General features: G+C 38.7%; 1 protein-coding gene across 1 annotated transcript; it reads right to left on the bottom strand.

The window, feature by feature from the left end:
- Positions 1 to 589: 589 nt before the first annotated feature.
- On the bottom strand, positions 590 to 22,527 carry zbtb11 (zinc finger and BTB domain containing 11). The gene is made up of 10 exons (XM_028444571.1): positions 22,218 to 22,527; positions 16,761 to 17,011; positions 16,449 to 16,680; positions 15,217 to 16,178; positions 13,334 to 13,633; positions 12,858 to 13,263; positions 12,088 to 12,205; positions 11,849 to 12,007; positions 5,890 to 6,065; positions 590 to 2,293 (listed from the first exon to the last, which is right to left on the bottom strand). Exons 1-10 carry the CDS (start codon positions 22,525 to 22,527, stop codon positions 1,767 to 1,769), a joined length of 3,441 nt encoding a protein of 1,146 aa, XP_028300372.1. The 3' UTR covers positions 590 to 1,766.
- Between the last annotated feature and the right edge of the window lie 254 nt (positions 22,528 to 22,781).

Raw genomic sequence — 22,781 nt, 5'->3', positions numbered from 1 at the left:
AATGTGTCAATTTCCGATGCATGCGATCCAGCACACCTGCGTAATTGCTACGACATGCAGAGCCCTCCACAACAGATGTACAACCCTTCTATTTTCGCCATTAGACTAAAGGGTGAGAAGTGGGACTAGAATCAATAAACTACATTACTTCATACCTAATCATATATGAACTGTAAAGAAAAAAAATGGTTTTAGGGTTAACTTACACTTTAAGCACTTATTTAGAACCATTTTGCTGTCTAAAACTAAATGTCACTTGTCCAACTGGGTCCTTTCCATGGGATGTCGGGCAAGTCCCTGAACACTAACCAAACTGCTCCCTGGGTGCTACACAGCGGCTGCCCACTGCTCCTCAGGGATGGGTTACAAGCAGTGATCAAATTTTGTGTATGTACCTGTCAAGATATGACAATAAATGTGTTTATCTTTGTCCTAGCTAATTATGCGTTTTCGTACGAGTTACATTGTTTGAGCGGTGTATATACAAACAAAAAAGAAACTGATGAAATTACTTTTACAAAATATACGTGAAATGCATTATAACGAAATGTGAACAAAACTTGGCAAAATGAAATAAACAACTAAAAAATAAAGCAAGGTATTTTTAATATTGTGTGAAAGCTTTGAATGTCATGTACACATTATAGAAACATCGTGGAATCAAGTGCCTACACTCTTCTGTTTGTGGGAAACAACAGTGAAAGCAATACTTAGCGGCAGCAAAATTAATTAAACGGAGCTTTGATTCAGGAAAACTTATTTCAGCTATATTTTCACTTATTATACAAAACAGACACGTCAAAACAGCAAAATAGTGGCTGCAAATGTTCCAGGAAAAGCTTCTCATTAATTAACCAATAACTACCAACTCAGAGGCTGATTTTAGGCTCAACACAAAGGTTTTACATTTCCTCTTTAGTCCTAGCTGAACCAAAACAGTTTCTTCTTCAGACACATTTGAGGTCAGGCACTGACAATGAATTGGAAAGTCTAGCTTATATGGACTGCTTTGAGTCCAAAGGTGTTCCAACAGGTTTTGCTTTGGAAAACAGTCATGTTTCTCCACATCAAAGTAACTAATCTGTGTGACAGACAATGTGTAGCCAGGTTGAAAAAAAGTCTCAATACTTTTAGCAGGGTTTTTTTTTTATTAACATAATTCAAAGCCCTAAAAGACATGCTATAGTCGGTCAATTTAAAAAAGTGATTCATCAGCAAGAATTATAGGTGAGACACCAACTTTTAACCATAGACCTGTCAATTAGAACCACTGGTCCATCTTTTTGATAACACCTGCTTTATTTTGGCAACGGTTTAACCTTGTTTCGCTGTTTTTTTACTGGATGCTTTGAGGTAACTTAAAAAATATTTCCTTTAGTCACAGTACACACAATCGCTCTCCTACTTTAATAATCCTTCCATTTATAAAGTCACATTGATTTATTTATAATTGTTTAAAGTACAAATACTTTTTAGGATGGAAAGTCCAACAAAAAATAAAGAAGACAGATGGTAGGTTTTCCATAATTTATGTAAATTGTATTTAAATATAAGTCACCTCAGTGCAGTGGTTAGGGCTTTTTTCCACTGTTGTTTTTGTGTTTGTGTGTGTGTGTGTGTGTGTGTGTGAGAGAGAGACAGTCACTGTTGTCTGGGTTAATGATCTGTATCCACATGTTCACAAAAATAGGAATTTCTGATGCTCTCTGTCACTCATTGAGTGTTATATATTCTGTACAGATTGAAGAGACCATGTAGCCAGTCAGTTACTCAACCTCAGCGACATGAGACACCTCCACTTCCATACTCTGAATGACCTCGGGTGAATCTTCTAGTTTGGTTTGCTGGGCGAGGACATAGTTGACCACCTGCATTATGCCCTGATCTGAAAGCGTTGCCACCGATCCGTCGCTCACAGCTTGAACCGCCTGCACCGCCTCCATGGTCTCCACTGTCTCCTCGGTGATCAGCACCGTCTCTATCTCTTCTGAAGGCTGCTGGGAGCTGCGCAGTTCCGGAGGGAGGTCGGACGCCAGGATGCTGACGGCGTGTTCCACCTGAGTGCCCTGGTTGTGGAACTGCAGCGTTTCCTTCTCCAGCATTATCTTTCCAGGCAGGCTGTCCACGTGGTACTTGCTCATGTGCTTCCGTAACGTGCGTGCATCGATGTGGGCTTCCTGGCACAGCGGACACACGTAAGGCCGCTCTCCTGTATGTGTGCGCACATGGCGCTTTAAAGAGCGTGCATCTGCCCAGGCCACACCACACGTCAGGCATTCAAATGGTTTTACCCCTGATTGGTGAGAAGGAGCATATTGGGTAAATTAAATAAACTGAAATAAAAAAAAAAGTGCACACACACATGCACCTGAGCAATCCGTGTACCCCTCATTCTTTGGTTATTCTGCTTTAAAACCAAATCAGAATAACAAATAAACAGTGTGGTTATTTTGTTTACTGACTTAAAACCAAAACAGAGAAGCAGCTTTTTCTGTTTTAAGATTAAATCTTCTGTTTGTGTAATATTTGGATATTTACGGGGAAACTGTGGACAAGAGCTTCATGTTTTCAACTCACCACACAGAGGGGACCCACAGTTGGGGGTGGACTTTTACTCCTGACAAAAAAAGGAGCAATGCATAAGTCACACATGATGAACTGGTGAATTGAAACGTTATTAATACATAGAGGTGGGCGATATGGGGAAAAAAATTATCACGGTTTTGTCTTTGAAAAATTTACAATAAAATTGAGATCGGGATTTTACATTCAGGTCATTTAGACTATTTTCAAGTTACTTACCAGAAGGGCATTCCAGGAAGCTGGTTATGTTCAAACTGAGCATGTTTGGGCTTAAATGAGGGAGACTCTGTGTATCCCATTCCTGAAGGCGAGGTATGTTTTTCTCCAAATATGTCACCATGGTATGGTTGTGAACAATAAAACGATGCGACCAGATATCCGGTTCAACAAGTGAGAGATACAGCTGCATTGGTAGCAGCCTCCTTAATCGATAGGAAGTATCCATGAATTCCAAGATGAATCGATTGTAGAGTCATGGATCGGGTATCACAAGCTTAGGGGCGCTTCCATCTTGCAAATTGACATCATTTGGAACCAGAGTCTGCGCAGTACGGTCCAGCGGGAGGAGCCCTGGTTAACACACCCCCGCCCATTTAGCATACTTCCCCAATGAGTTACATAGCCCAGCTAAGCCACAAACTTAAGTATCTTTCCCACTGGAAATTCTACCAATGTCTTGTTCAGATGATCAAATCAAAAAAGACAAAAAAACTGAACGGAAAAGTTTAATGGCATCTCGGCTTTCCTTCACGACGTAACTGCTTATGCTATACACAAACAGAGCTACGCAAGATCAGAGGCTATCAATCATGGCGTCAAATCCTGTTTTTCAACCTCAAATAACTTCTGGGGCGTCCAGAAGTTAAATAAAATTAAAATAAACATTTGGAAATGTCCAAATTACTCCAAAATAACAGATGCACACACTTGGGGTATTTGGAAGCCGTTGACTATGTTTCAGGAGATATTTGCTCCACACACACACACACGCAAAAACCTTTTTTGCTTTTATAGATAGACTAGTACAGTGCCCGTCAGAAGTATGTATTCATATAGTGGGAGGAGCTTAAGTATAGTTGTCAGTTATGTCCAAATGAGTATGTGTTTGAAGGTTGGATGTACATAATCTGTACTCTGTGGTGTTATAAAGCGGTTTATGTGTGGGTGCAAAGTAAAATAGTGCGACTTACCTGGTTTAATTCTATTGGACATGCGCATAAAAAATGTGTTTGTTTTTTACTCATTTTTATATTTTTTTGTTTGGTGTATTTTTCTGTAATGTATGTTTTTTGAGGCATGTGTATTTTTGTATCTCTCTGTTGTCTTTTTGTGCATTTTTTCTGTAATTATAGTTTTTTGTTGCCATTGTAGTGCGATTCTGTCGTCATTTTGTGTATTTTTTGTACAAATATATATTATTGTGTATTTTGAGTCATTTCATATTTTTTGTTGTTTGGCGTATTTTTCTGTAATTTTTGTTTTTTGGAGTCATTTTGTGTATTTTTGGAGCCTTTTTGTATATTTTTGTGCATTTCTGTCCTCGTTTTGTGTACTTTTTGTATAAATGTTTAGTTTTTTGTTTTATTTTACTTATTTAGTATAATTTTATTATAAATACTGTGTGTGTGTGTGTGTGTGTCTACCTCCATCTCCTCCGTGCGTTATCTCTCACACATCGCAGGTTGTTGAAAGATTTAAAAAAAAAAAAAAAGAGAGACACGGAAGTGCCACGAAAAATAAACGTTTTGCAACACCAAAGTCGCAACTCTCACTAAACGGCTCTGTGTGCGTTCAGCACGCACGTGCATCAGCCCTGTGTGTGTGTTTACATTGTAGCTGCTAGCATCTTAACACAAAATAATACAAGAAGAAACACTCACCCTTGCGCAGAACAAACAATAATGATAGTGGAGCCGTGTTGTGGACCCATCCGCTCACAAAAACGTTTACATTCCTCTGTCTGAAGAAGCAGAATGTTTGTGATATGGTCGGCTAATAACCGTCAGCACAGCCGCCGCCCACAGTCATGGAGACGGAGGAGGAAGTGAAGTCCGTGACCCGCGATTTAAAGGAAGTTTGGGATCACAGGAACAATTTTAAATAACAATGAAATATTAACTTATCAGTACAAAAAAGTTTTTAATATTTAACTTCAAATTACTCCAAAATAACGGATACACACACGTGGTATTTGGAAGCCGTTGACCAAGTTTCAGGTCGAACTCATATGGCATCGGGGAGATATTTGCTCCACACACACGCACACAGACTTTACTTGCTTTTATTAGTAGATATAAATGAAGCGACATCAAGCAGCCGTCACTGTATTTAGAGTCGCTGTAGCGGGAGGGCTGTACACTTACCCAACTTACTGTTACCAAGTGAAAGTGGAATGCTCCCTGAATACACCTTTTAAATTATAATTACATTTTGAGTGAACTCATTCTTTAGCAACTTTGTAATTTCAGCATTTAAACCGTAAGTACTAGTGGATCTGTCTATGATAAGTGCTGTAAACCTATGGCTGTAGAAGAAGTGATCGACGAGCAGTCCTCGTCAGCTGCCCTGCTCCACAGACACGTTTTATTCATATTATTCCCCGGTCGTCACGTCACTGGCGCGATGAAGTGATGAAGTGACCAAAAAGCGTGACTCATCACGAGCAATTTAAGTGACTATCGTTGTTGAAGAAACGTTCCGTGTGAACGCACCTTTAGAACATGCTCATGTTCCACAAATGCGGGCTTATTTCACCCATCGGGGTGAATAAATCACTCTCTTCCGGGTAGTTGCCATGGCAGCTTCTGTAATCTTTGCTCCATTGATGATGGCTTTTTATTGCACTCGTGCACGTAATTAACCCAAGGTTTACATACTCAGGATTGATTGACCCACTTCATACCTGCTGTAATGAATCAGATAATTAGGGTTTCCCATCACGGGGTATGTTGACCCAGAGTTTATGAATAGACTCAGACTTTGTTGAAACCCCTTTCTGGAATACACCCCTGTAAAACAAACCAATTCACCTATTTAAAATAATAATAAAATAATTGCCCTAAATGGAAAAAAGAGATAAAAAAATAATTTAGGTCAGGGTACTTTTCAGAAAAGAAATTTGATTCATGTAAGCAAATTATCATTTAGAAGAAAAATGCTGCTTGTCTGTTTTTTAATTTTTCTGTATTTCTGTTTTGGTTTGAAGTCAGTAAAACTAAATAATAACCAAACTGTGTGTTATCTTGATTTGGTTTTAAAACGTAATAACCACAAAGAACGAAAGGTACACGGATTCTGTGCTCTTACCTTGGTGGCTGTTTATGTGGCGTCTGTACTCTCGGAGTTGGGTGAACTTCCTGCCACAGTGCTCACACTCTCTCTCTAGGTTCTGCTTGATTCTGCCCTTCTTGCCATGTGTGGCTTTCTTCACGTGGCGCCTGAACAATGCTTTCTCAAAAAACTCTTTCCCACAAACATTACACCTTGAAGAACCATCAAACAACTTTAACTTACTCATTGAATGCAACATAAATCAAGGAAATTTTCAATTTTGAAAAAAAAATGAATATATATATATACACAGTTTATATATATATATATATATATATAAACACAGTATCAATCAACCAGTACAATCAACCATTCGTGCATTTTCAAGACTAGTTAGAGATGATGTGTAGCAGCCTCACCATTGTTTTCCATGGAATTTATTATTAGTAATATTGATGTGGTGGGACTCGATTACAAAAATATATCTAATTAATTAGAGACTTTGTAATAAATGAATCTTGATAAATCTAAATTAATAGCGTAACAATATTTGACACAAGAAGCAAGGTTTTTCAATTTAAATAGACTTAATCAATGAAAACAATAAATAAGCTTAAACAATAAAACAATGTTCATTCATCACTGAGTGCTAACATAATGTGCAATATGAATAACTATTATTATGATTGCGTTGTCCACAAAGCACAAATTCATGCTTTTCTGGATTTTTTTGTAAACTTTCTAAAACAAATTTGCCTTTGTGTAATAATTAAAAATAAAAAAACAGCACTTTGTACAGTACATTCTATCTAGAGATGTGGAAACTAAACAGTGCAAAACAGAATATCTGTGGCATGAAAAAAAAAAAGCTAATGAAGCTGATGAATTTTGTTTGAAATTGTCTTTCTACACAGTAGTTCATAAGTTGGGTCAGATGGTGCTACAGCACCGCTTCTAGCTTTCCGTGTATCATTCGTTTGCTCAAAACCAAAATGAAAAAACAGAAAAATGCCTTGTTTTTCAAATTCAAGCTCTTTTGCTTCAGTACATAAAACAAAAAACGGAAAGCGAACACCTTTATTCGTCTTCTCCATTACTTCTCCATTGCCAAAGTACGTGACCCGGAAGTGTACTCTCATCCGACGCTAACGGCTATGCTAACGGCAGTTCGGCATGACAAGATCGCTGCTTCCAACTGTGCATCCAAAACGTGCACTTTTTGCTCTAGCGGGTGTTGGGCGAAGAACCTACTCATGGACATTTCGGAGGATTTAGAGACTCCTAAGTGTTGCAAAGCTAAAGATATCGCGGAATGTGTAAAGCTTCACTTCCGGGTTACGTACTTTGGCCAATCGGTAACGGAGAAAACAAATAAAGGTGTTAATTTTCCGTTTTCTGTATCGAAGCAAAAGAGCTTGAATTTGAAAAACAAGGCGTTTCCCGTTTTTTCATTTTGGTTTTGGAGTGTTTTTTTCGTTTTTCACGTTTTTGTTACATCATGAAAATTGAATGAACAAATGATACACGAATTCATCAGCCCCACTATCTATTTAACACAGGCGATCTGCTCGGATGCCCATCTTTACCTCAGGACCTGCTTGTCATGTTTATAACTCAACAGATCACTCTACATGCGCGTGCACGGATGTAAATACTGTCTGATTGAAACGTGTTCGGGTTTAAAGAGACATCGGATTAATTCTGGTTGGACAGGTTTGGGTCGTGTTCTCTCGAGGCAGGTCTTTTTTTTCGGCCTGATTAAATGTGTGCATTCTCCGTGTGTTTGGTCGTTCCAATATTACTGCAGGTCCCACATAATACTTATTTAAATTTGACAAGCGCATCTTAAAATCAGTCTTTTGAATAAAATTGTATTTCTTGTCTCTACAGTGTCTATGAGTATTTATTAGTAGAGGACCTAAGCATGAGTAACTCTATAACTACATTCATCATCACCTTCACCAATTTAACAAATATCGTTTAGCTTTAAAGTAAGGCTGCAACCGAGATTAAAAAAAAAAAGCCCCAACAAAACCAAACCCAACTTTAGCTTTACGTCACTTAATTAGCCCTCAGAAACTTATACAGTACAAATTTTTCCCCACTAAGTGCCACGCAATCCCGCTATGCTGTGAGAAATTACTGGTGAGATCGCTGCAATTATTTAGCCAGTCAATTTGTTCATTCAGCAGTAGGGATGTAACGATTAATCGTAAGGCAGTTAAAAATCGATTCATAGGTATCACGGTTGATATCGATTTTCTGAAAATTGAATCGCAGTACTTTTTTTAACCAGCAGAGGGCGGGGTCTGCTAATACTTTCTTTCTGGCCGCCTTCTACTCTTAAATATGTTAATAAATGATTCATTACCCCTTTAGCACCGAAAGAATATCTGTAATATTACTTGAATATCTGTAAAAGTCTCGTTTTTCTATTAGCTCTGTCTGCTAGCATAGCTTCTCTTCTTCACTGCTAGAATAGCTGCATGCCAACCGACCACTGTGTTACCAGCGCCTTCTGCTGGTCCAAACAAATATGACGTAAATCAGTGTAATCACGTTTTTTTTTTTTTTTTTTTTAAGTCCAATTGTTTTCAGTTGCACTTTTAAAAAGAAAAAGAACTATTATGCAGTTTTGCATTGTTTATTATAGAACCAGAATTTAAATTAATAGGCTTCATTTTCATTTGTATTATTCCTTTATTTATTTCATTCAAGATTTATTTTTAGTTAAATTGCATTGTTTTGAATAGTTTATCAAGGAATTCTTTTGACAATGAAAAATAAAAGGAAAACAGTACCGATTTTTCTAGTTTTTTTCCCAAAAAAAAAATTTGTCTGCAGTCCCATTTTGTAAAATAAATCATGAGAGAATCGTATCGTGAACCCAGTATCGTGAATCTAATCGTATCGGGAGTTGAGTGAATCGTTACATCCCTATTCAGCAGTCATGGACTTATTCATTTTGGCTTTGAACCTTGTCATTTTGTCGAGTGTGGCCTGCTCGGAGCATGTTGCAGCCGCAACATATTTAGCATTAAGGTGGTAGCTTAGGCTAGAAAAGCTCCGGTCAAGGCTGGATTAACCATTTGGGCAATTGCCCTGGGGCCCGCGACCTCTAAAGGGCCCGTGGCAGTGAGGGCATCAGGTAAATATCTGGTTTTCTCTTGCTTATAATGTAAACTGTCCACTGTCCGGAGCAATGAGAGGCGGCCAGGCGGGCAAATCAACCTCTACGCCAGTGGTTCCAAAACCGTGTGCCGCAGTCACCATGAGGAAAAGCAACATTTTTTTATGGGGAAATGTTTCCGGGGACCGTTTAATAGGTGCACCCTAACCCACTCCCCTCCCGTCCTGGATGCTTCAAACAGCTCCTAAACCACCTGAAATCAGCAGTGACTCCTAAATACAGAGCCACCACTTTACTGTGTGTTAACAACATCTCATCTGTGCTACACAACATCTGTGGATAAAGATGTCTGTTGCTGTGGACGAGACCAATAATTTGTTGTTTAATTATTATGGTCTGGAATGATGTCATCAGGACCATTTAAGTTAGGTGAATGTAAATTAAATTGATCAAAACTTAATCAATAAACCTGATCAGATTCAGTAAACCATTGATTTCTGAGTGGAATTTGCAATTGGGTGACATTAATTCTGTTCTCATACATATTTATATGACATATAAACAATTAAAAAGGAGCAGTCAGAATAATCCATGTTACTACAACTTATATCTACCTTTTAATTCTTGCTTTATTTTTGACATTTTGTTTTATTACTGTTTTTTATTCATTAGAATTCATTTAGTTTTCTCACAGGAGTTAAAACCTAATATTTTATGGAGGAAAAAAAAGATTAAAAAAAAAAAAAAAACAGAATTAAAAAAAAAAAATTGTGGAAAACAGAATTTGGAAAAAATAAAACTGATTTTATAGGGCCCTAATCATTGCAATATTATTGCAACACAAAAATAATTATTTTTCTATTATTTCATAATACATAGACAAAATAGACTTAATTTGTTTTAGATATATTTCGTAAACATATTTCATGAGCAATATAGCTGTCTTTGTCACATTTTATTTGGCTTTCATAAATAATTATGCACATTTACAGATAACATGATTTGAGTGATAAAACGTGTTATAAAAGCTATTTTACACAATAGATGTGCCTTCAGATGTTTACTTGTCCTTTGGTGTACTTTGGGCACAAAAAGTTTGGCTGAACGATTAACCTTAATCGCATCGATATTAAGGTTTTCACTACTGCAAAAACGTAATCTCAGATGCTGGAGAATCGGGTTTAAACGTAGTCACCGTTTAGGGAAAGGACGTTTTTTTATGCGTTAATGTCCTTCCCACTCTCATCTTGGCCGCTTCAAACACCACCTAAACACTGTTTAACCTGGCAAAGAACTATGCAAATCATCCCTGACTCCTAAATCAGAGCAGACCAGTGCCCGTTTAACTTTAAAGTGCCTGTAAAGCACTGTCCTTCTCATGAACACTGTGAAAACAGCAGCAGCTTTATTCAGTTTTACCTGCTCAGCATGTTTAAACAACATCTCATCAGAGCTACAGAAGATCTGTGGATAGACCACAACAACACTCAAGAAATTGATTGACAATGCTGATCTCTTACATCTTTATAAGACATGAATAAATAAAAATGAGCAGTCAGAATAATCCATGTCACTACAACTTATATCTACATTTTATTTGTATCTTACTTATTATTTGAAATTACATTTTTATTTTTGACAAACATTTTTTTTTTAATTATAGTTTTCTTTTTATTGGTATTTATTTTGTTTCCTCACAGTACAACTTATATGTTCCTTTTAATTGTATCTTACTTTATTTTTGACATACATTTTTGTTTAATTATGGGCTTTTTATTTATTAGTATTTCGTTTCCTCACAGAAGTTAAAAACTAATATTTTCTCAAAAAATGGCTTAATATTTCTAAAAAAAGTTATGTGGAAAACAGAATTTAGAAAAAAATAAAATAAAACGCATATGCATTTAAATGTATAAAATAGTTTTTTAAATCGTAATTCGAAATCATATTTTTTTCCAATTTCCGTTTTTTCCACTTTAATCTTTAAATTCCATTTTTTTAGAAAAATTTTCATTTCTTAAATAAATCATCAGTTATCAACTCCTGTGAGAAAACAAAATAAATACTAATAAATTTAAAAAAAAACCTTATAATTAAACAAAAATGTATGTCAAAAATAAAGTAAGATACAATTAATTGGTTGATATAAGTTGTAGTGACATGGATTATTCTGACTGCTCCTTTTCAATTATTTATATGTTATATAAAGATGTATGAGAACAGCATTGATGTCACAATTTCCTCTCAGGGATAAATGGTTTACTGAATCTGATCAGGTATATTGATTAAGTTTTGATCAACTTAGTTTAAATTAACCTAATTTAAATTATCCTATTTTCTGGAGCTCTGATGAGATGTTGTTAAAATGTAACATTCTAATAACGTTGCTCCAACTGACTTTTATTTTGTAAACCAGAAGTTCCCACTGAAACGGTTGTATTTGGTAGCTTGCTGACTGTGCAAACATGTACTATTGTACCTACGATGCACAGACAAAAGGCTGGAATATAAAGAACAAAAGGACAACGCGGACTGAGTTATTCTTAGTTAGCCAGACACAACAGTTCGAACACTGAGCAGGTGAAGATGATTAAAGCTGATCACATTCTCACAGAGCACCGCTGCACTACACGAAAAACGGATGGAGCTTATACAGGCACAGCAAAGTTAAACGGGCACTGGAAGCTCTGTCTTTAGGAGTGAGTGATTCTTTGCATTGCTTTAGAGGGTGTTTGTGGTAGTTTAACATGAGTTTAATGCAGCCAGGACAGGAGGGAGGGTGGTAGAAAGGAGAATTTAGAGTTGATGTATTCTGCAAGTAAAAAAAAATGAAAAGAAAAAAAGATTATATTGTTCTGGACTTACTTGAAGGGTTCAGCCACGCTGTGGGACTTGACATGGGAGTACCAGTCCTTTTTCCAGCTGTAGCACTTCCCGCACACCTGGCACTGGAACGGCTTGAGGCCCATGTGCTTGTTCATGTGCTGCTTGAGATCTTTGGCTTCAAAAAATCTTTTACCACAGCTGTAAGAGGTTTTAAGCAAGTTGAATCCAAGCACATTGCTAAAATTAAGTGTTGAGAAGAGAGTAAATAGGAGACTCACTGAGCGCATACAAATGGTGCCACGTCAGGTTTGGGTTGGTGCTTTTTCAGGTGTTTGCTGAGGGCAGATCCGCGGTGGAAGGTGGCACCACACATGTTGCAGAGGTACTTTGACTCCCCTGGACATGGAGTAGAAGATACACGAGGTGACACACACAGCAACAGAGGGTTTTATACTATGCTTAAAGTGGTCTTAATAATGGTGTGACACAAAAAGATGCATTGCTTTGTTTGTCTTCTATTTTGAAAGAATAAATGATATGAACCAGATAGGGTTTCAGTCCAAATGTTTTTATTGTGTTTTAGGCTCTCCTTAACTTTTTCTACAGCAACATTAACTGGAAGTCTAATACATTTATTCATGTATGTCTAATATTTTGGACACTTTAGCAGTTTTGCATTGTTTGAAATTCTTTAAATTCATTGTCATCCTTATTAAGAATGTTTATAGAAAGTTGGAACAAAACCTTTGCTGGCCTGATGGAAAAATAATTATAGTGCACCATGCATCGCATTTTGTTGAAAAGGTTGTATTTTTTGTGTGTGTGTTTTTTTTAATAACTAGGAAACTCATTTAATTTACCAGAAATCAACTGATAAAGGTTCTTGCTCATTACCTGCAATGTGCTCATGCAGCAATCACGGCTCTAAATATCTAATTAAAATGTTGCTTTGGTGAGGACACCTTGGAACAGCAACATTAAAATGTGACGGTAAAAAGGCACCTCTAACAGGGTGACTAGAAAGGAACTAGTTCCTCTAAGTGCCGACCTGTGTGAAGGCTGGTGTGGTCCTCCATGCTACGCTTGCTCACAAACGTCTTCTGACAGTATTCACACTGGAACTGTTTGGTGACGTCGTGCAGCGCTCGGTGCATCTTCAGGCTGTGCTTGTGGGCAAAGGTCTTGCCGCACACCTTGCAGGAGTGCGGCCTCACACCCGTGTGACTCAGCATGTGGATACGCAGAGAGTAAAGCTTAGGTAATGTCTTTCCACATATGTCGCACACAAATTCCCTCTTGGTGAGCATCTTCTCATCAGTGTCACTGTCCTCTTTGTCCCCTGTGATCGGCTCAGCTGGGACTCTGCTGACCGGCGCCCGCTGGCTGCTGAGCTGCTTGTGTCGGGCTAAGTGTGCGCGGAGTGAAGCAGCATACTGGAACTCTTTGCTGCACAGCTGGAGACACAAACATGATTGTATAAAAGTTTGATAAACATTGACAATGTAAACCAATGCTAACACTCACGCTGCACTTGTATCCACGAGCCTTCTCGTGTTTGAGCGTGTGCATGATGAGGGCGTAGCGTCTTGGAAAGGACATGCCACATTCTGAGCAGGTGTGCTCTCTGTTAGTGGCACTCTCCTGCTTGGCTCCAACCTCTGGCTCAGCCACTGCTGTCACCATATTCTCTGTGCCGAGTACTTCTGTCTCTGTGATCACCACAGTGTGAGCCTCTGGTTCTGCAGCAGACACAGTTTGAGGCCCCGTGTCATCCTCTGGGCGATGCTTTGGAGGTCTTCCTCTACGCCCAGGCCTCGGACATACCTACACACCAAACAAATGCATATTAGGGTGAAGATGTGTAACAAACACAAGTGTTAAGATTCCCTAAAACAGAGTGAAATGTCTAGTAATTTTTTTTTTTTTTAATTACTTGTAAAAAATTATATATTTAAATGTTTAGTTTTTTTATTTTTATTAAAACACCACACATTATATTAAACAACTGCATTCTATACTTCCACTTTCTCAAATAGAAATCTAGCACCTTGTCACTCTGAAGAGTACACTAAGGCAAAATACACTATTTTCTTCAAGCAAAAAAAAAACATGTATTCACGCCACTCAAGTTGTGGTTTGTGAAAAACAGCAAAAATATATATATGAAGAATTGTGATGTTAAAATAAAAGTACCTAACATTTGTACAGTTATTTGCTTTGTTACTTAACACCATTGCTGCTGAGCTACTGGTTTCATAGTCCTTTTAACAGTTTCCATCATTTGCCTCATTTCTTTCCTCTTGGTCTGGACAAGCCTCTCAGAGCAGCTTTCTTTGTTGATCCATGAGCTCTTTCTTTCTCCTCTGTTTTTGCCTTGTTCTCAGCCGCACTTTCATCGTAGGGTTCTTTCTTTGTTACTATGAGTTTTATATTGCCAAGTGCTTTGCGATGACTTTGTTGTATTCTGCGCTATATAAATAAAGTTGAATTGAACTGAAAAAACTGGCAAACATTAACATGACTTAGATAGGGCACTATAAAAAACATTTTCTTTTTTCTACACTCCATTTTTTTCTTCTAATTCTGTGTTTTCCACATTATTTTTTATTCTGTTTTTTCTAAAAATATTATACTGTAATATAATGTTATTTTAATTATTCTGGAATTGGTTTGTCCTGGGGACTGAAGATGGAACTTAGCTTTTGAAATTATGTTGCATAGTTACATGTTTTAGTTCATGAAAGTGTATTGTCGTCTGTTTTACAAATAAATAAGTCTACGCTACTGTCATTTTTCAGTCAATAGCTGGGTTTTCATCACTGATTTTCGCAAAAAAAAAAGTGATATATGTCGACAAAGTATAATTGCGCTTTCAACGTGTTTCCATCGAAGGTTGTTTTGGGCAGGAACCTTGCAACTCCCGTGAAATCTCTTCCCGCAAGACTTTGCTGCAGGAAAAAGGACGCTCAGAATCTCCTTTTAACCCTCTGTATTCCTTTGTTGTTTCACATCTAATGTGGCACTAATCATTTTTAAGTATAATGCTAAGAAATTCTTCGGTGTCCTCACATGTTTTCTCGGAGAAAAGTGTGTTTGCGGAAAAAGTGTTTCCATAGCGCTTTTGCGACACATTTCAATATCGAAACATCCGAAAAACCTCCTCATGATAGCGTAAAGGTTTTTATCAATATTTGATTGTTTTTTCTAAATTCAGTTGTTTCCATTACCTGTTTTTTACTGCGCTAATTAGATTTTGCTTATTTCCAAGGGTGACGAAAACGCAGCTCATAAGTCATATTTAATCCCAAATCAAAAACCCAATTACATAATACACGTGATACAGGAATATTGGTTAATCATTAAAAGCAGACCTTTGAAAAAAAAAAAATATAAAAATAAAAGCAGACCTTTGGCATGGCAGGGTGTGGTTGTGTTGAAGACTTGCCCTCTTCCTCTTCCTCCTCAAGCCCCATGTGCAGACGAGCGTAACCGCCCTCAGCGATAGAGCGCTGCCTGAGGCGTCTCCTGCTTCTGTCATCAGACGCTGCGTCTTCAGTGTCCACAAGAGGTTCATCGGGCAGATTCTCCTCCTCTGCTGGTGTAACTTCCTGCACGTCCACTTCCTTCTTCAACTTAGCTGGACGGCCTCGTTTACGTTTTATCGGCACGGGCGCTGGCTCGACCGGCTGCACACCTGTAGTTGTCTCCTGAGAATCTGCAGGTGTCGGCTCTACGTCTGGCTCAACATTTATGACAAATGATTTGGTTTCAGAATTGTCCTGTGGCTGCTCCATCGCCAGGCACGCTGTCACCATGGCGAGGGACTCCTTGGCTCCAGCCTGTCCGCTATGGGTGACTACAGTCATCATCGCCTCCTCTGCACTGCCTGAGATTAGAGTAACGGCCTCCCCTGTGACAGCCTGCACATCACTGCTGATCAGAGTCACATTTTCCCCACCGTGCACTCTGTCTCCCTCCACCGCCTGCGTGACAATAGCCACTGGTTTCTGAATGTATGCCGTCTCAGATGGCGAGACATACTTCAAATCCTCCTCTGGCACAGTGATAGCACTGTGCTCTACAACCGCCTGATCTTCGCTCTCTATGGTCATCATGTAGGACGTAGTCTCAATTTCATCCTCCTGAGGACTGATATGACTTGCAACAACTGTATGCACGTCTCCCCTCTGATACACTGTCAGCTTCTGCTCCTCCACCTGCTTGTGCACAAACTCACATAACTGCAACACCTCTGACATGAGGAGGTGTCGGGCGAGGTTGGCGATGTCGGCCATGAAGCAGAAGTTAAAAGTGAGCATGGAGGTGTAGGCAAAGTCCAGCAGAGGAAGGAAACTGGCTTTGGTGAAGCCTGCAGAGACATGAGCCAAGGATAGCCCTTTATCAGCCATACAACTAGATTTGGTCATTCAGTCATCTAGCAAGGATCAAAATGCCTAGGAAATGTCATAGAATTTAATCAGTTTCAAAATATCGCAGGGTATTCTAGACTTTTATAAGTCACTATGAAAACTTTTTTTCAGTTAAAGGAGTTTAATACTAAAGAGAATAAATAAATTATCATTACCTATTTAGCTACCAACAACTTCAATTATATAAAATGTAAAAATCAAAGGCTCACCTGAGAGGTCGACAACGGCTTCGTGTGTGGAAGCCGCCCCCTTTTCTAAAAACAGCTCATGGAAATACTCGCTGCACGCTGCCAGCACAGCTTTGTGTGCGCGGTACTCGTTTCCTTCAACCAGCAATGTGATGTCACAGAACTGATCAGTGATCCGTTGCTGGTTGAGCTTCTCTAACATGGTCTGACTGTGCTTGGACATGAACTGGTTGACCTCCCCCTTACTGTCCACCTGAAAACCACACAACAACTAACCATTAAAATGCACCCCTTACCCCTCAGAGGTTGTAGAATGCTGTTTTAGTTACTTACAAAAACCAGCTCGTGCTTTGCCGAACCTTTGGCCTGTTTGGCCCCGAGCTCAATAGATGGATCTGTGAAAAGTAAGCCGTCATCTTCCTCCTCTTCCTCCTCATCTAAATCTTCTTCATCCATCATGCAGGCAGCAATTCTGCGCCGCCCCGTTTGTGAAAGCGAGCGGAGTCCCACGCTGTCATCTGTACTTCGTTTGCTCTGACAGTGGGAACACTCCTTGATGTAGTCTTTGACAGCCTTAAGGATACCTAGCATGATTTTAAAACAGAGTCAGTGACAAAATCTTTATGAATTAAGAATGAAAGGTTACTTAGGTTCAAACATATTTGTAGGCAGTAGAGTGAATATCTTTGGCAGTATAGTGCAGGTATTTATTTCCTGCTAACCAAACCAAATAGCTACAACTCACTCAATCACTTGATAATTTGTATTTATGAAAGTTTTTTTCAAATGATGCAAAAATGACCAAAATGGCTACCTATTACAACAGAGGGGTATTCCATAAAGCGAGTTATGTTCAAACTCTGAGTATGTTCGGACTCAAATGAGGGAAACTGAGTATCCCATTCCTAAACACGAGGTATGTTCTTTTCTGAGTATGTTACCATGGCAACATTGTCAGTGAACTAAACCTGGTCACTGGCAGGTTTTAACCTAAAAACCACTTCTGAACACTTTACTGTATCTTGACACTTTTATCTGACACACATTAGTAACATCACACACCACAGACGTGTTCACATCATTACTAACTAATGTTTTTTTTGTGCAAATGGTGGTTTTCTTTATTACATTGTGGATGCAGAGTATTAAGTGAAAGAGGTTGATCTGCATTAAAACACCTACTGATGTCTGTAGTAAAGTTCCCTGGATACAAACCTGTGGAGAATGTAAAGGGGAGATGACAAATGAAATGAATCCACTCTTAAGGCTTGATTGTTGTTTCATATTGTAATATAGTCTGATCTATAGGTCACTTAACTTTAAAGTTATGGTGGCGCAGTGAATTGTAAATCCACTCTTGGAAGCTATGGGTCAAGGGTTCACGTCCCGCTTCAGTCTTTTTTTATAACATTGTTTGGATGTTGAGATGACTCTGGTGACAATATTACATTAAAAATCAATATAAATGATGCAATATCTAGTGGCAGTCCCTGTCTTTACATCCAGTGTAACGGGAGGTCTCTCTATGCAGCCATCCTATGCTGCTGCCACGTCTCCTCAAACACATTTTATTCATTATATTCCCCACTCGTCATGTCACTGAAGCGATGAAGTGACCAAAAAGCGCGTCTAATCACAGGTGATTTTAAGCCACTATAGTCACTGCAGGTGCGTTCAGTGTGAACACACATTTAGAATAGGCTCATATTCCTAAACGCTGGCTTATTTCACCCATCAGCGTGAATAAATCACTCTTTTCCGGGTGGTTACCCAGATTTTCCCATCGCAGGGTATGTTGACCCAGAGTTTATGGACAGACTCTAAGTTTGTTAACCCTCCTTTATCGGATACCCCTCTGTAAAAGTCTTTAATTACTTTGCTTATACAATTAAACCCACCAGTGAAGTCACACATCAAACCCAGAGTTGTTATCTATCTATTAAAACAAGGAATCTCTCTCTCTCTGTGTGTGTGTGTGTGTCTCAAACGTCTCTGGTGTCAGAGCTCATACTTGCTACATAGCTGCAGCTTGGTTCAAAGCTGTGTGAAGTGGGATTTGTTTGGACTGAAATGGTCCATTTAATTAATAATTGTATTTTAAAAAATCATCCTTTGCCGGACCCTTTAGTCACGTGGCGCACTGCAGCCAATCACTGCACACTGTAGCCATGCGTGTGCACTACAGCAGAGCGCACACCCAGCAGCTTGCACAGTCCCAGTGTGTGCATCCAGTTACCGTCACCGCGGGCGGAGAGAGAGAGACGCACACCCTCACCACACAAATTTATTTATAATAAAAATATACTAAATGAGGAAAATAAAACAAAAAACTAAACAATATTTATACCAAAAGTACACAAAACAACAACAGAAATGGACAAAAATACACAAAATGACTCCAAAAACATACAAAATTACAACAAAACCCGACAAAATAACTGTAACTAATTAGTTATATCCCCTCCCCCTCCCCACAAAAAAAATTACCAGCAGCCCCTAAATTGTTGCAAAGGTATGTCACAAATAGGGGTGCGTATTGCCTGGCATCTGGCAATACGATTTGTATCCCGATGCACAGGTCACGATACAATACATCCCAATATTAAAGTATATGGTGATTATTGCTATTTTTTTCTTAAGAAACAACTAATCTGTAAATGTGTACTTAGTATATTTTATACTCAAAACATTGGCTTTACATTCCATGTGCCAACAACTTAAAATAAAAAAAGAAACATACAATCTGCCTGTGGCTTTTAAACCAACTTTGACTTTAGTGCAAATGGCTGTAGTGCTGAGGTATATGTCTAGAACAACAAATAAATGCAGTCAGTACTTTCTTTTTAGATTTTTTTGAAAAAACACAAGCTGGTCAATATGACCAACATGACCAGCTTGGCAAAAAAAAAAAATTAAATAAAAAAAAAAAAAAAAATTGATATGGATGCATTTTGAATAAATCCGAGAATCATGCGACGTAATATTGAGATATATCGCCGAATCCATTTTTTTTCAACACCCCGAGTCACAAACACAATATTCAAGAACGGCTCTATTTTCCCATGCGCATAAGTCAAAAAAGCGGCGCTGTTTTTGGCTGCACGCTATTCTCCACTTGTACTTAAGTCAGTCGCTACGCGCCTCCATCCCAGTTACACACTCTGGGTGGAGCAGCTCTGAAATGTGGGCGTTCCCATTTAAATCTGGCCTTACACTCATTCTCCCGTCTGCTTAAGTTGTTTTTCTCATGCATGCTTCTAAGCCTAATAAGGTGAAACATTAGATTGCACTAGAAATATGGACACAGCTGCTCTGTGCGCACACGAGTTGTGCCACAGCTGCTGCTGCTCGATTAATTAACACAGGCGCAGACATCTGTCCACGTTGGCACAGTGATGTCCAACTATTTTCATACTATGTCCAACTTAAAGTCACAGTTTGATGCAAACAGCTTTGTCTCCTCTTAAAGCAGATGATTATTTCCTCCCTGTAACGCGTCACGCTCTAGAGCAGGTACCGTATTGGTGACAGATGATGACGATGATGATGCGCGCTGATCATTTCTGATTGCAGGAATTTAAGGAGTTAATAAAATCAGGCTTTCCACACAAACAAACATTAATCTATAGTTCACATGAAGGGAAATAAGGAGAGATTGTAACTGTGGTTCAGATAGAAATATGTGTCTGATCCTCACACTGCAGTAATCTGATCAAATCAACCTGTTACATTGTTTATCAGAAGGCTTTTCAAATTAAAAAGGCGCTTAATAATTCTCACGGATTTCAATGACATTTACAAGTGATGGGATAACTCCATGTTTCGGGATTTGTAGAGAGCCCAAACAAATGACATCACCGCCTCCTTTCCATCACACCTCCTCCATTGACAGACTGCGCGCTTTTGGCCTCCTTGCGCGCGATGGGCATGTCAGCAGCCTCAAGGGGAAAATACGAGCAGGAGAGAATTGCGTAACTGCAGGTGCGCAAAAAAGCACTCAAGTACAGATGGGAGAATAGACCAATAAATCACTAAAATATAGTAGAACAGATTTACAAAATACAAGCAATAGATATAGAGTCATTAGGTTATTGCAGTTTTTTTTCAACCTTGGGGTCAGGACTATGGGTGTCCTGATCCGATATGGATATCGGATATCAGTCCGATAACAGCCAGAAAATGAATATCGGATTTTATCGGACTGCATCTAAAATCTCCAATATATATTATATTTATTCAATTGGAGAATACTGTAGATATTATGTTTAAGGTTAAAATTGATGTAACCAATTGCTTAACAATAAAGGCCGTGGCTACGGTTACGTTAAACGTATCCATAGCCTGCCACTCTATGGATACACAGCGCTCCTCATTGGCCAGTTTAGGTCACGTGATAGGTGCACCACATGACTTAAAGTTCCGTCATTTGTATTTTAGCTCATTTATTTTTAGCTACCCTGCTAACCCTTTTATTTTAGCCCTAACCCTAAGCCTAAAATGTTTAATTTTGTCGGAAATGTATTTTCAAAGGTGGAATTTGCCGTGGTAAATTTGTTAAAATGAAGAAAAAAAAAACTGTCAAAAGTGAGACTCGAACCTACATTAGCAAAACCCACATTAGCTGTGAGTGCAGCTCCTTAGACCACTTGACTATCCTGGCATGGTGGTCACTTTCAGAGCGCTCCTATAAACAGGCGAATTTTTGGGCATAAACACACACACTACTTCAGCTTGTGTATTTACCACAAGAGCAGCAGCACTAACTCATTAACAGTCTTCCTTCTCCTCCTTACTTGTCTGAGCACAGAAATAGTCCATTTAAGACAATAGTCCATTGTTTTGTCCGACTGCTGCATTGCATTGCGTCACAAACACGTCAAATCATCCCAAAAAATCCAACTCGCCCGTTTAAAGCTGACTTTTTACAAAATGTGGAATAACAAGGGAGGAAACACAACTTTTTCAACTTTGGCCCTCTGAATGAGGCAAAAACAATGTACAGTATATCACTGTAGCAAAACCATGCGAAAGTGATTTTTTCATCATACTTCCCCTTTAATGCACTTGAGTTTTTATTTTTTTTATTTGAAGGGCTAATATAAACGAAAAACTTTGTTGTGCTTTTTTTGAAAAGCAAAGGCTACTGGAATATTTAAAAAAACATATTCAATAAACATTTACTTTCTTTAAAAACATGTCTAAAAATTTATTCTAGGCTATTTATGCACTATTAAAAAAAAATAGTGAAAAACTTAAAAACCGCATTCGATATATTATTCGGTATTCGGCCAAACGTTTGTATTTAATTCGGCTTCAGCCACAATTTTTTATTTTGGTGCATCCCTAATATATACTGTAGCAAAACCATTATAAAGTGTTTTTCTTTTTTCATAAAAATGCCTTTTTAAGTAAAACTGCATAATAAAACCCAGATATTTGTTAAGAAATGCTAAATTACACCTTAGTTAAATGGAAATAGGAATTTTCAAAGGAATATTATTTTTAGACTGCTCAGATTGCTCAGTTTGAATCCAACACCTCCTACCGTGCAGTCAAAAAATAATAATAAAAAAATACAAAAGACAATTGAACACACAGCAAAATAGCCGAGACCCTGCAAGTACTTCTATGGTCACTGGGAGGTGCCAGAACGCAGTTTAGAGTTTTCTTCTGTACGTTTATTTTTTACATTCACCCCGACTCTTGGTTTGTTTTTAATAAACCTTCAAACTGGGTTCAGGTTAACAGCGATGTGTGTATATGTGTGTAATCTGAGTCCTGGTCTCTCACCTCTCCACCAGTACTTCTGGGAGAGCAGCTCCCAGGTGACGTGCTGGTTGAAGTGCTCCCCTCCCAACTTGATGTGCGCCCGGTTGATGAGTTCCTTCCTCCGGCTGTCCTCCAGCACCACCTCCAGCTCTGTGAACGCATTCTGGCCCTTCAGCCGCCGCTGGTAAAACAGAGTCTGGTTCCGCACTACGTAACAGGCCGCCGCTTTACGGATCTTCCTCTTTGTGTTGCTAGGCGTCCCTGGAGCGTATGGCTCTCGTTCATTGGTTAGATAGCGATTGATGGCCAAGTAGCTTTCCTCACACGACATGTCTCAGCAGACTCAAGCTGTTCCCGCCCGAACAAAGCCTTTTTCTTCAATACACTGACCCAATTCAGCCTCTCCTAAATGTATACTGATTTAATACGCCGCTTAGAAAGTAGATACAATTATACAACGAAGCTGCGGCATTATTTTAAAATGTTTTCCTTGAAGTGGAACTGCAGTTCAAAGCCGTCAGAAGAGACCGAGCAGACAAAATGGCTGCTGCACAACCGGATTTTGCGTAGGTGAAGCATGGCTGC

Source organism: Gouania willdenowi, chromosome 4 (assembly GCF_900634775.1).
Source record: "Gouania willdenowi chromosome 4, fGouWil2.1, whole genome shotgun sequence".
In the NCBI taxonomy this organism is placed as follows: domain Eukaryota; kingdom Metazoa; phylum Chordata; class Actinopteri; order Blenniiformes; family Gobiesocidae; genus Gouania; species Gouania willdenowi.
The sequence above is the reverse complement of the archived record's forward strand: the minus strand, read 5'-3'. Positions and strand labels throughout refer to the sequence as shown.

Coding starts and splice junctions, on each gene's coding strand:
- zbtb11 (XM_028444571.1), bottom strand. CDS start 22,527: ATGTCGTGTGAGGAAAGCTACTTGGCCATCAATCGCTATCTAACCAAT. Junction 16,179..16,448: donor AGCCGTTGTCGACCTCTCAG/GTGAGCCTTTGA, acceptor ATGTCTCTGCAG/GCTTCACCAAAGCCAGTTTC. Junction 13,264..13,333: donor CTCGTGGATACAAGTGCAGC/GTGAGTGTTAGC, acceptor TTGTGTCTCCAG/CTGTGCAGCAAAGAGTTCCA.